Raw genomic sequence first — 18432 nt, forward strand, 5'->3', positions numbered from 1 at the left:
CATACAACACTGTGACGAGGAGGAGGGGATAGCCTGGCTGTGAGGGTGTACGGTCTGGCGCAGAGTCAACTGATCAGCGGGAGATCGAGATAAAGTGGAGATGGAGACCCCAGTTCGAGAGAGAGAGAGACGCAGGCAGCCGCTGTGTTTTATGTTGTTTTAATTTTAATTTTTCATTAAAAGTTTAATTGACTGCTCAGCTCGTTCCCGCCTCCTCTTTGCCCATCCCCTACCTGTTACAAGCACCTATCAGATTAGCTATATATAGCACATATTACATTAATAGCACCATCAATACTTAATCAAGGCCCTCTTTGTCTTTCCGTCAGAGAAAAACAGGTTGCTTTGAAGTTGCTAGTGTGTTCTAGATGGTTACTATGGGGTTGGTGGGATTACTGGTGCAAATAAAAAGATTTCACACCCAAATCTCTATCAGTATGTTTACATGCGCAGTTATTATCGAGCTATAGTGGGTTTTTGCGTAGCTGAGCTACAGCCTTCATCTCTCTGTCCAAGTATAAATCACACATTGCCTAATCAAATATTAAAAAAATAGGATGACAAATATGGTGGGTTAAATACATGTCACACGTCACCTGTTTTTCTGAGAATGTATAAGAACAACCACAAGGCCAATTGTGGTCCAATTAATGTGTACACAAGCTGGACAAAGCCAAGCTTCAGTGACATTGTACAACTGTAGTGTTTAAGTCGGACTAAAGAATTTACATAACATTTTAAAAAGACAAATTATTGTTTTAGTCCAACTGAAATCGAGCACTGGATGTGCATGTAAAAATACTGTATTATATTCTGCCCCCTAGATCTGGATTGGGTCATTCCTTCGATGTTTACTCCGTTTTATCATCTGCCAGGCAAAAAAACGCAGTATGAACAATAATAACAGTGATGCTTGCCTTAGCAAAAACACTAAAATACACCCAGAACTGCTTGTCATTCATCAGGCCTTTGTACACCATTGTTACCATCCCTCATCACCAAAATAAGTAATGGGTTGTCATGGCGACTGAGCAGCTTCCACTGAGATTGTCCAGAGGGGCTGATTACAGCTCTGTGGGCTATCAACTACACAGCAGCAGAGAGCAGGAGACATCTATTGACTTATAAGGTCTTGTGTAAACAGTATGGGACAATTGGTCACACAAACACACAGGCTTATGACAAAGGGCAGTAGAGTTGCATTGACTATGTAAACCAGTAAGATTGTGCCCTTGAATAGGGCATTTTATTCTGTTTTTATCAGATATTTTCATTCCGAATGTAATCTCTGCAAAATGTTGGTTTAGAGTGCAGGAACATGTAAAGTGTATCCTGTTTTTGAAGTGCACAAATGATAATGAAATGAATAATGAAACATCTCCACTGAAGTGCGTTCCATTAAAGATATAAAGGGTTCAATTTCCGTAATCACGCTAGGCACAGCGCAGCACACAAACAAATACAGAAAAAAAAAACAGAAATAGGTAATTGTGTCAAGACGTTTCAGACCCACATCTGTTTTCAGCACAAAGTCTAAAATCAGTTCCTGCATTTTAAGTCTGGGGATTCCACGAGCAGGTGGTAATAAAGTTAATGTCCAAACTCTGAAAATATAGGTACATGAAATTATATCCCTGACAATCACTGTTGTAGCCATTTTATGAAACAAAAATGTATTAGATTTGTGTTAAATTATCTAGCGGTCACGGTTTATTTTTCAGTTAATACTATTATAATTAATATTGTTTATATTTACAATTGTATTCATGATCTAATTTGTATAACTATTACTCCATCTATTATCGTAGAGTGATTAAGTCACTGCAAAAGTAGCCGGTGGAAGAAGTTGGACAGAGTAAAATTTTTGGATTTTAAGGGAGGTGCTATATAGGACTTTGGGACCGTTTTGTTATTTTGAAGTATAATTTGAATTTAGAAATACTTTTTATTAGATTTTTTTGTTTCAATATTTATATATTTTATTTTTAGTAAAATCAATCGTTAGAAGTGAAGTGTGTGCAAAAATCCACATCCTAACCTGGAAGGCCGATACAATCACTGTTAATACTTGCCATGAGTGTCACTTGATCAATATGATTAATAATACTTACATTCTCTTTAATTTAACAGAGCCTACATCCATATTCCAATGAGAGCCACATGTTCCATGAGTATAAAACGAGAGCGTCACTGTCATAGAAATATGCCTGACATTCAACAAGAATGCAGTTAATTCACAAAATAACGCAAGTTCATATGTATATTCTTGTTATCCATTGCATACAGCCCATTTACACAACCAACTTCCAACGAATGTTCTGTCTTTGTTTATATTGCTGGTGTTTGACAGGGAATGTACAATATAATAGGATGCAGACTGTGAAATAATAGGAGAAAAACCTCTAAATTAAACTGCACTTGACCCAGCTCATCAGCACTTTGCATGCTCAATTTCGCCAAACCCATTTGCGCCTAGAATTAGCATATGCTTTCACAAAAATACCAAAACGTCATGGCCATGACCACTGACTTTGAGCATATGACTTATTAAAAAGCACTGCGCTTAGCACTAGCACTCTTTTACCAACGTTCAATAATGGGATAGAGAGATTTTATTTTTGAGAGAGAAAATAAGAATTGGAAATAGACCACAGGTCGGTTAATGTGAGTAGAGACTTCATACAGGTGAGCAAAGACATTGGGATATAAATGTTTAAATTCAGCTGGAAATATAGCTCCGTTTTCCTGGGAGCCAGAATATAACAGCCGGAGTCTCAAGACACAACATGGAGAAGGTCACCGCAGAATAAATGCCATGTATAAATTGCTGTGGCGAGGAAAATAGCACAGAAACTTTTAAAAAGACAACAAGGCTTAAAGAGCACAGTGCATCACTGGAGCGGTGCAGATCAGGAGTCATCACTTGATTTATAAAGAGAAGAAATTGTGTGTTTCTGTAACACACTAAATTTATCCCCAAAAATTAGCTAATTCTTAGAAAATTTTCCATTACAGAATGGTTTTTTTTCCCCAAGAACAGACCATTTATAAAATATAATGGGAATTAACAGAAACTTCTAGAATCTATTGCATCTATTTTTAACACATTTATGTATTACAAGTGATTTTATTTCATTAACGAAAAGTGTCTTACAGAAATTAGAAATAATCTATATTTAATAATTCTTTATTTTCAAACAGCCAAACATTATTGATTGTTCCTCTTGACTGAATAGAGAGATCTCACATTAAAGGTCTCTGTGTGCATTAAGATTAAATTGGATACAGGTTTATTGATTTATAGGAGCCCTGTGGAGACCAGCAGATCCCAGAGCCTGCACTATAATGGGGTGGTCAAGCTGAAGGAATGGCCCAATGCCCACAGTCTTCTCAACAGCTCTGTCATGGCCCTATTAACTTAGCAGTAGCAGAACATTTCCTAAGGCTCATTTCTAAGTTGACAAGTATCTTAAATCATCAACGCTACTAACTTGACCAAATGTTTTCATTTATTTCCAAAGATTTATTTTTATTTGATTGTTATTTATTTATTTTGTAATAATGATGCTTTTTCAGTAATTAGCTACTTGTTTCCAATAAATAGTAATATTTTGTTATAAAAAGTGTTACACAGCATTGGAAAGCCCTGCATTGGAAAGTCTGATTCATTGTCCCAGTTAATTTGTATGAATGAAAACAATTCACTGATTAATTTCATTCATACCATTTTCACTTATTTTACTTTTACAGTGCCTCTTATTTACACTAGAAAGCTGTTCATGCACTGAAAATGCTCTATTGAAACTGAAAACTGAGTCTCACTCATCTCAGGATTCATTTTGGTTCACAATACTGAACTCACAATTCAAAACGTTCATGATGCTTCAAACAACGCCTGAATTAAGAAAATGAGTATTACTTTAAGACATATGTAAAACAAGTCTATTCCTTTATTAGTAAAACTTGACTAAAAATACTGTTCATTAAAGTGCAAAATTATTTTCATGGATGGAATGTGTCTAAAAATCAGCCCAGCAAAAGGAAATGGTGACACCAGAATAAAAATATTCACAATTCTGCTAAGCTGAAAATACAGAATTATGTAGATACATATGCTAGCACGCAGCCACTGAAGACATACCCTTAAAAACAGAGGCGTAACTTGGATATTATATAAATTGGGTTGTTTTTTTAATGTTTATTGTTGCATTTTGCATAATGTATATGTTTAGATTTAATGCTGTTGCTCTAACTGCGATCCTCCTTGTTTTAGTGTCATTTATTAAGTGAAATAACTTTTGTTAGAAACTTTATTTCTAACATTAGATGGATGAAACATAATTATCTGGATAATTTGACTGGAAAGTATAACTAAAAATTGACATGATGGCCCCCTGTCCTCCTCCCATCCCCATATCCGTTCCTTTGTTCCTCTAATCTAATGTAGTGAAATGGGTGCGTGAACTGATAAGGTCAGCTGCGTGTAGCAGTCAGATTAAAGCTCACAGGCAGGGGTGCCAGTGTCAGGCTGCTTCTGACAACCAACTTTCACCCACTTCAATGCATCAGACTTAAAAAAAAAAAAAAAAAAGGAAGGAAGGAAGTTGGGAAAGGATGAGGACAGGAAGGAAGGAAGGAAGGTTTAAAGGATGAAAATTAGTTTATGCTCTTCAAAAAAGGCCTGGAAACTGTGCAGTCTCACTCTATGGCCAACATGACAGATATTAATAGAGTCATTAACCTAACTGAATTTAGTCTCACAGACACACACACACTTACTCTAACAGTCTCTGACTGCTCAGGCATGAAGGATGGGTATCGCTTTTGCCAGGCCATCCATTCTTGGCACCTGCTCCAGATGTCTAGGTGGGAGGGGGGGTCGACCCATACTAATGCCCACCAGACGTAGTTGATGGGTATCTCAGGAATCAGCCCACACCACAGCTCACTACTTACAGACATGCTAAACACCTTGAATATAATTTCTTCTGTGTCCATTTGTGCATTTTCATGCTTGCAAGTCTGATGATCTTAAGATTAGTGCCCGAACGATTTATTCGTCTGTCAACAATATATCGTATCGTATATGTTTACCGATATGCGCAGATATGAAAACTTTTTTTCAGAACATATAATGCAGAAAACAATGCATGAATTGGTGACATAACGTAGTTTGTCCATCAGTGCACGCTCCAACTCTATTGTTTACAGAGCTGAGCTGATGGTGGCTCTGCAGACAAGGCGGAGTTAAGCGGTGCGGTGTTAAGCGGTGTCTTCTCGGTAAGTTGCTTACTAGTATGTGAAATACATACTAGAAACTTAATAAACAATGACTCCATAATTTTCCCTTTTCCAATATAACTAATATAACGTTAAACCTGTCCTTGACCACCATGTCACACATGTTTATCACATCTGTTTGCTATGTTAGCCAGTTACAATTTATAGTCTGTGCAGTACGTAATTTAGCAGATTGAAAGGTAAACATCAGAGCATGTTTTTACAGCTCAACAGACAACAGTGCGGTGGTGGATTGTGTCTGTTGTTGTTTTCATGCTATGTTGTTACCTAGTTGGTGAGATGGAATGCTAGAAAGTAAATAAACAACATCCATCTTTTACTCTCCATGACAACGAGCTTATAGCAAACTAGCTAACCACGTAGCTACTTACATTGCTTGTCACCTGAGTAATGTGTATAAATGTATTCATTGTATTTGTTCAGGATTCACAATTTGGTACCCCCTTCAACCGAACAATTCCAGTCATTGTATTTATAAAATTTTACATTTAAAAATCTGGTTTGCAACCATTGAAAGTTTCTGCTGAACTTGTATAGCAGAATAAGGTGCAACACCGCGTTGCTGTTTATCTCTTTATTCGGCAGGTGTAAATGCTTCTTGTGTTACAACCTGCCCTTAATTGACTGGCAGTACTATAGTCAGCATTTGACTGATACTAAACAGTACTGATGTTTAATTAGTTATTTGTATTTATTCTTTATTTAAATGGTCAGCAACTGACTGATACTAAACATACAGTACTGGTGTTTATTAAGCTATTTATTGTATTTGTATTTATTCTTTATTTTCTCAGTGTTCATTTCTAGAATTTGTTGACAATGTATAATATCAATGTCAAATATTCTTTGAAAAAAATATTTAAGAAAACAGCCTTCTGAGTACCTTTGCATAGTCATATCGGTGCAAACTCCACATCGAAAAGTTCTGTTTTCATTCCAGCTCAAAAATTAACTATATCGGCCACCATATCAGTAACCTGTGAATTTCCAACTCTAAAATCTTATTGTGTCAAAAATCCCATATCGATCAGGCTCTACTTGAGATAGAAAAAACCTTGATTGGTCATGTAATTATTAAGGAATGGACAATGTGGTTATTTCCTGGTTCGGTTCGATATACGGTTCATGATTCTATATAATCTCGATTTGATTATTTGAATAACACTTAAATGACAAAATATTACAGAAAATGTGCTCATTATAATTTCTCATCAAAATAAAGTTCCTTAAACTTTCCAAAATAGAAAATAGAAAATAAATATACATATACATATACATACATGCACACATACACACATGCACATAACAATTATAAATCTCTCTCACCGCCCCTTCCCGAGAGCCTTCTAAAAAGGCCAAATAGCTGCCCCACTTTTTATTAAATATCTTCTGGTTGCCTAGCCTTCAATATGACATTTCTTCAAATGCTGCTACCCTGCCCATCTCTGTGCACCACTCCTGAAATGAGTGTTTTCCAGCCGACTTCCGTCCCTAAGAATTACCCGTCTGCAATCATAACACTGGCTAGAGCCCAATCTTTTATGTATTTCTCTCCTGTATTAATGATCGCCCCATCGCCTAAAATATTAATTCTCAGTGACCAATACGTCACACATAAAACTCTGAACCCTCGACCAAAATTCTTGGATCTTAATACACCACCAAAAAACATAGGTTGTGTCCCAATCTTCTGATTGGCATAGCCAGCGGGTGGGTGAGTATTTAAGACCAAGCCTATACAAACTAGAGGGGTCCAGTAAAATCTTAAATTGCATAAGGCGCACCCTTGCATATCTAGATGCAGACTTGACGGTTTTTAGAATCCTAGCCCACACTACCTCCTCCAATACAAAGTTTAAATGTTTCTCCCATGATCTATTGAGAGAAGTTGAAGCTCCACAAGACTCTGAATTATTAGGGAGTAATACACTCATGCCTCATGACCTTTTCCAAAAGCAGTAATCACTTTGGGGGGGGTACAGAGTACAGAGCAGGTGGCGCATCAGTAAATACCTAAAGAATGGATACCTGAGAATCCCAAAATGTTGATCTAAAAGCTACATTCAAGGACTTTAACCCTCTGGGGTCGACGGATGCGCCACCACATTCTGCTGGATTTTTTTCATCATTACAGCGGAAACAACATAAAATACTGTATGTAAGTGGAAGACGTCATTAAAGACTATACAGGGTCTACTTTTATTTGTGCACACTCACAATAACAACAAAACCTTGTGCTTTTGTAAAATAAAGAAATAAAAAGGGTGAGCTGTCAGCAGTCTCTGTGTTCACGAGCATATATCTGAAACACGTAACAAAAATTAACTAAAACTCAGCGAATACTTATGAAACAAACATGGAACATATTTCTAAGGAAACCTTAAAATGTCTACTTTTAAATGAAACAATTCAAATAAATTTAAAACAAAATATTATCCTTCAATGCAATATATATGAAACAAAGCGATGTACAGTTTTTCCTGGCACAGCTAATTATCTCTAATGTGATCACACCCACGGGCAGAGGGCGCTATTCATACGGTAATGTACTGAGACAATCAATGCAAATGGTAAATGCCCCCGACTGTGCCTTAAAAACAAAGTAAAATTCAGTTTTCTCCACGTTTGAAAGACACGAGATACACCAGTGAGAAAGCTCCTGGATAGTGACAAAACGTTAACATTTTCCTCAGAAGAAGAGCGGAACTCTGATGAACGTTTTTATTTTGAAGAGAGACTTGATCCAGCCGAGGATACAATTTCAGACGAGTAAGTAATTTAGTTTTCATTAGTTGACATGCTAATTTTATATAAACATGTACATATTTTCCTAGTGGGACTGTTTCCATACTTGCCAGCCAGGATTCAGAGTATTGACATTTGAAATATGACTCCTAATAAGCAAGTTTTAGTTACATTTAAATGCTGTTTTGGCTAAAGCAGATATTTAAATTGTATGCTGTATGATATAAATATAATATAAAAATAATATGAATGTTTAGATTATATTTTAACTAGTGTTTATAATGCCTCATTATCATCAACAAAGCTTGTGCTTGCAAATATGTGTTCAGGTTAAATGAGTAAAATGCACTTAAAAAATGCCCATGTTAGAAAATCAGCATATAATAATGATGTCTGAAGGATCGTGTGACACTGAAGACTGCAGTAATGATGCTGAAAATTCAGCTTTGATCACAAATTGCATTTTACAATATATTCAAATAGAAAACTGTTTTTTTTAAACTATTAAAATAGTTCACAATATCACTGTTTTTACTGTATTTTGGATCAAATAAATTCAGCCTTGGTATATTGCCCTACTTCTTTTAACTTAAAACTTGATTTTGATCACTTAAATATTGATCTGTTTCTCACCCACACTTATATCTCTATTGAAGTTATGGATTTAACCACTGGAGTCTTATGGATTACTTTTATGTCCTTTTGGAGTTTGACATTTTTGGTACCCTTTCAGTTACATTTTGAGGACTTACAGAGCTGAAATATTCTTCAAAAAAATCTTTGTTTGTGTTCAGCAGAAGACAAAGTCATACACATGTGGAATGGCATTAGGGTGAGTAAATTATAAGAGAATTTTCATTTTATGGTGAACTATCCCTTTAAGTGCATCTGTGTGCTTGAGTACACATGCAGGCCCTAAAGATTCTACCAGGGCCCTGTGTTTCTTAGCGCTCATGTGGTTGTTACATTAAGGGAGCAATATATCACTCACTGAGTGGGAAGGTTGATAGTGACCTACTGTTATGGACACTTAATACCCATCATCCACCGACACAAACTTACGCCTACTATCTGCTTCAAGACTCACTGTCTGGTGAAATCGCTCTACTAATCGTACACGAGAGGCTGTATACTTGCTCTAGGAATATTAGTGTTAACACTTCCTCACTCAGGGGTAACAAAGGAAATGTGTCATCCTTCCCAAATACTTTCACAGCTAACTAAACCAATGATTACATAAGAACGAGACTAGCACTCCTCACTTTTTCTCTCTCAGAATGATGTCTGCACATGTCTCACGTTCTATTCATGTTTCTAGCTCATGATAAATGTGCTGTTTGGTCGTGGAGTATTCTAGAACATGCAGTAGCTTGTCTGAAGGAAAAAAGCAGGAAGAATCTAAGCAGTTTTTTTATGTGAAAAGAGTAAAAGAGGATGAGTGTGAGTGAAATGAGTGTGTGTTATGGAATAACACATGAGTGAATGGATTAATAAAAGCTCTCTGAATATGGGACCCATCTGGAGGGCACAGGACACACGGCGATCATGAAAAATAATCCAATCTGATCTCACAAAGCCACCTACAGACTACTACTTTTTTCGAGCTTAAGTTATAAACTTTTTATGAATTTGGCACCATGGTGTTTCCTTTTAAAAGCCACTGGCATGCTGCAATCCTTAAAATTGCAACAAATTAGCTTTTTTGGGGGGCTTTTTGACTTTTTATTGGACACATATATCAACGAGTGAATGTAAATTATTGAGAAGAGAGAGGGGGGTAGTGGGATCAGGACACATTGCAAGCTGGATATGAACCTGTGTTTCCCGCATTAGCACTATGGCCCAACATTGCAGTCTCAATTAGAAAAATATAGATCTTCCAATTATTTGCAATATTCATTTGAACAATTCTTATAATCCAAATACTGATCTTTTACTTTTAAGTTCACTTCAGTTTTGGTTGTGTTGATTATTATATCTGTAAAATAAATGTCAATTAAACTGGATAGTTTGGGCTCCGTTTTTAATTTTTAAGCATTAGCTGAGAAAATGTCTTTCATATTTATATAAATGGACATGTGATGACAATAATATTTACAAATATTTCTCACAATATTGTATCAATACTATAGATCCCTGTTTTAGGGATATTTTGAGTCATCTACGTGAGTATTCATATTATGTCCAACATTTCAATAATGAAAAAGCACAAACTATGTAATATTTCAGTGCGATCAGAGTCGCTTCTAATAGAAGAGAGAGATTTAAACTTAGTTTTGCGGACAGTCTAAGACTCTTTCACGTGGTTGGCCCAGATTTAATCATGATCCAATAACAGCATAATACCATCGTGTATCGTAATATTCAATAGTGATATTTGTATGTTTTTTATTTATCTCTCTCTCCTCTTTCCCCTCCCCTTGTCTCCCTCCCAGGTCTTGAAAGGTGTGGAAAGCCTGTCGGCAGGCACTGCCGGAAGAGCAATGTTCCCCAGCCTGAGGCAAAGGAGGGAGGACTGTGACGAGGAGCAGGGCGGGGCCAGGACACGAGTGTGCACGGCCGGCCCCCAATCGGACTAATCAACTGAGGAGAAGGATAAGCCCAAGCTGGATGTGGCAGTTTAGGAGAGAGAGAGCCATACACAGCTGCTGTGTGTTTGTGTGTGTGTTTTGTTTAAGTTTTCAATAGTTTCAAAAATATGACTTCGACTGTTCAGCCGGTTCCTGCCTCCTCCTTGCCCATTCTAAACCCTGTTACAATGCATATTGGTGATACCTTTGACACAAGGGGATGTACTCACTTTAAACTGATGATACATTCCCACACTTCTCAACCAATGTGGTGAAAGAATGGGGGAGTAAAGGCAGTTCAGAGTGGGAATCATTACTGCTGAAAACTATGGAGGTGACTTGCACAAATCACAGGCCTGAGAGTAAAGAAGCCATTATTTTTCTGTAATATGCTTTTCACGTCATCAGTTCAACAGAGGCAAATACAAATACTGCACGATAGAACACACTACCTTCAATGGACTTGAAATACCGGTTTAATTTCCTGTCTCTTTCACATTCAAATAGAGTATGTTTGTGTAAAGTCTGATCAGAATTGTCACAATGAGTGTTTGTGTAACAAAGAAGACCTTAGGGATTGTGGGAAAGTGATTGTGATTGGAAAGTGAAGTGTTGTACACAGACTCACTCTCTACAAGTCAGGCTTGGGCTAACAGGTAACAACTGCCTTGCCTTCCTGCAAGCTTTAGACAAGTTTAAACACATACAGCATCTTAGTGAAAATGTCTGTTGTGTGTCCGTGTGAGCAAGAGATGGGGGCATAGTGAAAGAGAGAATGAAAGAAAGGAAAAAGGAAAGTGGCTCACTTCCTTCAGTCTGCAAGTTATTCCTCTTATAATGTCTATAGCAAACCCCTGTTAACGCTTGCATATATTGCCCTGATGTTATGTAACTGTGTGTACATGCATGTGACAAAAGCGGTGGTAAAATGAATTCTAATGCATTCATACAATGCACAGATGAGAGAAAAACCACCCTGCAACTTCTCTCCTTATTTAGCATGGGAAAAATTAGAATGCCCAACTGCAGCCGATGGTCAATGGATGCAGATAGGAAGTCCTGCCTTACAGGTAAAAGAGCCAATCACCTTTTAGTTACAGACATCACCTGTCAATCAACTCAGGAACGTGCATTCACATTAGCAATAAAAGCTGGGAAATTAAATTTTTGCGTAACCTGAGGTAAAGCTTCAAAGTAAACCATTTATGAAACCCATGTTGTCAGATTTTACTGCTGATTTGAAATATGTTCTTTGGTCGTAATCTTGACCAACCATTTTGGAGATTTTGGTCTTTCTCCGTTCAAGTAGCTAGCAGCTGCACTTTCATGTTCTCTCCCGAGAGCATTCCAAACATGGCCGACAGTGGACTGGCTTGCTAGAAAGACTTTGGCTAAACTCACGCACTCGTGCGTATCCAGCACGAGCCTCAGTCTCCTGACAGATTAAACGGCCTGGATCGCCTGCATGGATGCCTGCATTCTCGTCGTGATTTGTGAATCAGAGGAACTTTTGATCCTGATCATGTAGTCTTGATTCTGGCTGATAGAATAAGCACTTCAGAGGAAGATATTAGAGAAGCGTTCAATGGGAAGAAACCGCTGGATTTTCACGAGGTTCGTGAATTACATCCATTTAGACGAGATACCTGCATATTTGCAGATGGTATATGTTAGAAGTCTTATTTATATTTGCCTTTTATAATTATAAAAGTGACAGGGATCTGTTGAGGAGAGACTGTTACTTTACTTTAGAGGAAGATAAATAAGTGCTCCACGGGATGAAGTTGTGTGAGGTTGGTTTATTACATCTGTTGAAATGAAATATGTGCACAGTTGCAGATGGTAGATGATATTTGTTTGATTGATATTTGCCTTTTTAGCATTAGAAAAGACAGTTAAAATGTACAGGGAACAGTTGAGGAGAGGGAGAATGAAACAGGCAAGCACTAACATTATGAGCTCAAACGTGTCTGCCGCAGCTCTGATATGTGAACCGTTTAAATGAGTGTGTTGCACACTGGTCTATTATTGTATTAACACAATAGCATGTAACAACAAAACTAACTATGACTGGTCGTTTACATGTCTCAGATGCAAGTAGCCGACTCTCTGCACCCTGAAGTAACAAATCGGCCAAAGGTGAAAATGTATCGGCCAATGCTGATAATTAAAAAAGTCAGAACATCGGCAGATTTATCGGCCTCTGCGATATATCGGTTGAGCACTAATCATGATACAGTATTTTACTAGTACTGTATTAAGAAAAATTCTCATTATGGTAAAAGCAAATTGATAACTTGATTCTAAATTGATTTTAGTGTAGCATTTCATCTATGTTGATTTTAATAAAATCATTGTGTCCGCAAATGATGATTCTGTATTAGTGTATGACATTACAAACAAAATCAAATTAAAACATTGACACATTGCAGTAATAAAGAACAGATATAGATGCACCAAATAAAACAGCAAACAGTTTGCTCATTATCAGTGTAACATTTCTAAATGCAACAAAATTACACTCTTCAGTTTGTTTAAACTGAATTTGCAGAGCCATTAGAAATGAATGCAACGAGCCAATAAAATGCCAGTTTTATCTCCCCTTCTATATTAGAAATCCAAGAAGCACGTCCAAGATATTTTGTATTTATTATTTTGTTTTCCCTATGAAATCTGTGACAGGACAGATGGCTCAGTTGAAAGATGAAAAGATTAATAAAAAAAAAAGAACAGGAAGAAGAAAAAAAAGGAGGGATGAGTCCAAATAAAAAACTGCCCAGCTGTCCTGCTAGGTAATGCCGTGCCGTAAAACATCACTTTGAGAAATCAGACCCCGAGATAATTTACAAGACGTCAGTTCCTCTGGTTCTGGTCAAATACAGTTGGAAAAGTATGAACACATTTCTGTAGTCCAGCCCAAAAGTCAAATAAACAGAGCTACAACGATTGTAGTGTTTTACGCTCAGGGTTGAGTCAGAATTGAGTCAGTGATTAAACTGTGAAGTCATCTCTTCAAACTGAGAGAAAGACACAGAAGCTAAAACAGGAACAACATCGAAAATAATGCAGATTCATTCTGGTTCCATTTATATACATTACCAGTCAAAAGTTTGGGCATGTTTCTTGCATCTTAAAATAATTTTAATCTTGAGGCTCATGCTTAAAATGCCTGTAATTCTTTTGTATTTTGCTTATGAATACAATTATTTGTTAATCAAGGCAAAGTGTGACTTTAAAGAACATAAAATATAAGATTTGTTTAACACTTTTTGGTCAAATAATTTCAATGCTGATTTCATCATAGATATACAGTACTTGTCTGAACCAGAAAATTCCGACATTGCGTATTTGACCACACACACACTTTTTGATTGGATCAGCCATGTTCAAAGCTTTTGTAAAATGCAGATTAATGCACACAGCGAGACATGGCACAACGGTCAAATATGTCCGTTTAGCACATATTTACATATCTTAACAATTGAAAAACAGCATGGACTGAAGCAAAAACATGTTTGATGTGAACAGCCCCTAAGGGTGTTTTAGGTGGTGAATACTTTTACAAGGCAACATTATGTCTCATTCTGACCTTGTGTAGGGGTCAAATTCCTCTGAGAAATGTTTTTCTCTTGCATCTCCATTGTCCGATTGCAGACTAATTTATTTAATCCCAAGTAACACCAGACTACAGGGACTCAATGGCAAATTGCCTCTCCATTGTTTCAGCCACACTGAGTCAAGGAATATAGTAAGTTTCTCTTCAAAAACCTAATACTGCAAACAGATATCTGAAAAATCACTCCTGACAAAATTCTCACCACCTATGATAGCTACAGAGCACTACGTGTGACTGTGAGACAGTGCCTGTGTGTTCGTGCCCTTGTACATGGGCATATAAGCACAGACCTTGGAATACGCAGATTGTTTGTTGTGGGTCTAAGATTGTAATGTATTTTCAGGATTCCAGACAGCTCACATATGGCTGCTGTCTTCATTCAGACAGGAGAGTTGATTTTCTTCAGCACCAGTCCACTCACACAGGACAAATTGCAGCCATAAACCCATGAATTTAATGCAAATAGAAGCACTGAGCAGCTGCTTTACACGATCAAAAAAAAAACATTGCAAAGGGCAGGATCTTATTGATTGTTGTATTTCTGTTTAGTGCAATAAACAGAAAATGAAATGCAAAAAGAACAAATTGAACAACACATTTTCAGGATTTCAGTGACTGAAAAACAAGTCAAATAGAGCTGTTCAGTTTGCAGTCCTAAACCCCAGAAGAGATTTTCAAGCCATGTGTTCCCTCATGAATTTCTAATGAGTTTTTAGAAAAGTGGTTATCAATACATGAGTACAATAATGTCTGTGGTTAGCTTTAATTATAGAGATTTTCTCGATTTGTTTGACAACAAATTACAAGCAGTGATACCTCAAACATGAATTCTGAAACTACTGTGCGCTGTAAACACATAAATTGCTATCAAGTTGGTAAATAAGGCCTGTAGTCCATTGGTTTTAAGATTCATCAAGTAAGTAAAACTCACATTCTTGAGTTAGTTTTTAAGAAGTAACTTGTTCAAAGTTATAAGTTGTATGTAATTTATGTTGTAGATCCAAACAGGAATGCCTCTTCAAATAATTTTAGGCTACCTCCACATTAATCCTGATACATTTGAAAATGCCGTTTTCGTTTTGTACTCTGAATCCCTTAAATCCCCTTACTGAACATTCCACCTATGGTCTTAAACGCAATTTTCCTTGTGTTCTGTTGCCAGACAGCAATTCCACGTAAATTTCCAATCGCCTTTGAAGGAATACATTGTGTTGGTTGTCAACTGAATAGCAGGCAACTCAATCATACAACATGTGCCGCCATCTTGTTTGTTTTGGGTTGAATGGATCACATGATTGCAACAGGACAACAAATATGTCATAGTTTTCAGATATCCCCCCCTGTTCCCTGTCCACACTACAATGAGAAGAGGTTTTCAAATGTATCCACTTGGGAGGGCACGTTCGAAAAGCTCAGTTTTCGCTGTCAAAAATGTTGTCTCTGTGCATTCGGAAGGCAAAAGAGAAAAATTTTGAGAAAAAGATATTATTAAAAAGTATTAGTATAGACGTGGGTTGAAACAATATAACAAGCAATTCTAAAAAGTAGTAATGCACCAATCAGGAAATTTGAGGCCAATACAGATTTTTTTAACAATAAGATCGGCCAATACTGATGACGTTTTATTTTTTTAAAGTGCCCTTTGCCACACTTTTCCCAGTTGTATTGTGCAGTTATAGGTTTATGCCCCACACAGTAAAATTATGGTAGCACTTAACAAAAAGGTTCCATTTGTTAACATTATTTAACATTACTGTATATAGTTAACATGAACTTAAATGTTAGTTACAACATATACTATAAAAAAATGCCAATCAAAAGTTGTATTAATTAACATTAGTTAATACACTATGAACTAACATGAACTAACGATGAACAATTGTAATTATATTAACCTAAATTACAATTTATAAAGGCTGTAAAAATATATTGTTTATAGTTTCTTCATGATACCTAATGCATTAACTAATGTTAACGAATGGAACCGTTTTATAAAATTACCAAAATTGCATTACAATTACATTAATTGTGAATTGCTAACATTTACACTACCATTCAAAAGTTTGGGGTCACTTGCCTGAAATGTTTCTCATGATTTTAAAAACCATTTGATCTGAAGGTGTATGCTTAAACAGACAAAAAAAAAGTTTTGAAATGGATGACTTGGACAGAATAATAAAAAAAAAGCAGGCAATAAGTGACCAGCATATAGATGGAAGCTCCTTCAATACTGTATTAAAAGCATCCCAGGGTGATACCTCAAGAAGCTGGTTGAGAAAATGCCAAGAGTCCATTTCTGCTAAATCTAGGCAAAGTGTGGCCACTTTAAAGATACTAAAATATAACTTGGTTATGATTTATTTTTTATTTATTTAGTCACAACATAATTCCCCTTTTTACATTTCTATTATTCCATATTTGTGATGACTTCACTATTATTCTAAAATGTGAAAAAAAATAAATAAATAAGAATGAGTAAGTGACCCTAAACTTTTGAACAGTGTTTTGAAAGAGTTATGAATAGTTCTGTTCAGCATCACACACACACACAGCAGAGATACGTTCAAAAATAAGAAAACTATATCCATTGCAAGCTCTAAAACCGCTCCAGTGAGAAATCATTAATATCTATAATTTGTTTACTGTGATCTGCATTTTGCTGTAAAACAAATCACTGATTATAAAGCAAATGTGTAAAGATGCGGTGCTATTATGGTTCAAATGTAATTGCTGTGATTAGTGGTAATGTGACCAACATTAATCTGATTTAAATTGGGATCCTCACAGAATAGTGCTGGGATGAGATATTGGGAGCACCTGGAGAGCGCGCTGTTTGATTGACACCGCGAGTGAGCATACTGAAGGGAGTGAAGCTGAAAGTGTTCATGATTGCTCAAACAGTCTCTATCGCTCAACACAATGTCTGATTGTCTTGACTCATGTTACAACACTTTATCCTCTCCGTGCTCACAGTGCAAAGGGTCAGAATTACTACCGTAATGACTCTAGAAAATGGGCAAATATTCATACACGTGTAATTCTTACACATTTTTAAAAACATCCTTGCATATTCATCTGAATAACAGCATGTTTGAAAGTTTACATTTGTGAATACTTAGAATTGCCAACAATTCTCCCTCCAGAGGCTACACTGTCATGCAGCAAGGGCTGAGAAAGCACTCCTTCATTAGAGTAGCAGTGTTTGTGTGATTCCCTGCATGCTGCAAAAAGATTGGACCTGATTTTAGGATCGCAGATTTAAGACGAAGGTAGGCCGATTTAAATCTGTGGCCGATCGATCGGAGCACCCCTACAAAAAAGCCATTCGATATTACAGAGGGATCCCATGGCAAAATAGCCTTTCTTGGTTGGCCTACACATTGATGTCATGACTACACAGCTCTATAGAAGCCATTTCTAACAGCAAGAATTTTTGAATAGACTAAGTGGGATTTCAGAGGGAATATTTAGCGTAAATTGAGCAAGATCCCATGGGCCTAGTGCATACACATTTCAACAGGCCCAGATGCATTCTCATGGTTCATTATATTCTAGCAAAAGACCCTTCAGAGTTCACAATTATAAAGCTGCAAAATACAAGACAAGATGATGCATAAACTTCAGCAGCAAAACACCATTGTCTTACCAGCCATCATTTTTTGGGCCTCGTATGGCTCCATGTAGCCATCATTTTCCGTTGGCTTTTCTGTGACTGTCTGGGTGCCGCCAGCCTGATCCGCTGCATCAAATGGGTCCGCATAGTCCTCTACAATGGCGAGCTGAGCAATAAAGAAAATAAATAAATAAAAGAGCAAACCATTAGTGGATTAATTTAAATACTAAACGCTTTTCAATTAGCTTAAATATTTCTTTTTAAAGATCTTATATAATGCTGGCCAATGAACAGAGACACTGTGAGAAGATATGGAGGGCAAAAAAAGATTACAAATTGAACAGCTGAATATATTTTCAATCTCTCTCTTCCATTAATTTATTTCTATCCTACCATTCTCCTCTCTGGAGGTACAAAAGTCAATGCTTATGGACGGGGGACAAAGTGAAAGGTACAGAGGGTAGTCTAAATTTCTCTTTTTCTGCAGTCACACCTAAACATAAATTAACACACAACTACATATATTCATACTTTTCATACTATATTCATACATTTTGCATCTCATTTTGGGCAAGAACCACCCACTT

General features: G+C 36.7%; 1 protein-coding gene across 3 annotated transcripts in view; it reads right to left on the bottom strand.

Moving 5' to 3' along the window:
* LOC127661669 (SH2 domain-containing adapter protein F-like) overlaps positions 1 to 18432 on the bottom strand; it is a 193981-nt gene that overhangs the window by 141786 nt on the left and 33763 nt on the right. For all 3 annotated transcript variants that reach the window (XM_052152488.1, XM_052152486.1, XM_052152487.1), the window contains exon 2: positions 17879 to 18011. In XM_052152488.1, coding sequence (XP_052008448.1) covers positions 17879 to 18011 — 133 coding nt within the window. The remainder of the gene's footprint in view (positions 1 to 17878; positions 18012 to 18432) is intronic.

This window comes from Xyrauchen texanus, chromosome 21 (assembly GCF_025860055.1).
Source record: "Xyrauchen texanus isolate HMW12.3.18 chromosome 21, RBS_HiC_50CHRs, whole genome shotgun sequence".
Taxonomy (NCBI): Eukaryota; Metazoa; Chordata; class Actinopteri; order Cypriniformes; family Catostomidae; genus Xyrauchen; species Xyrauchen texanus.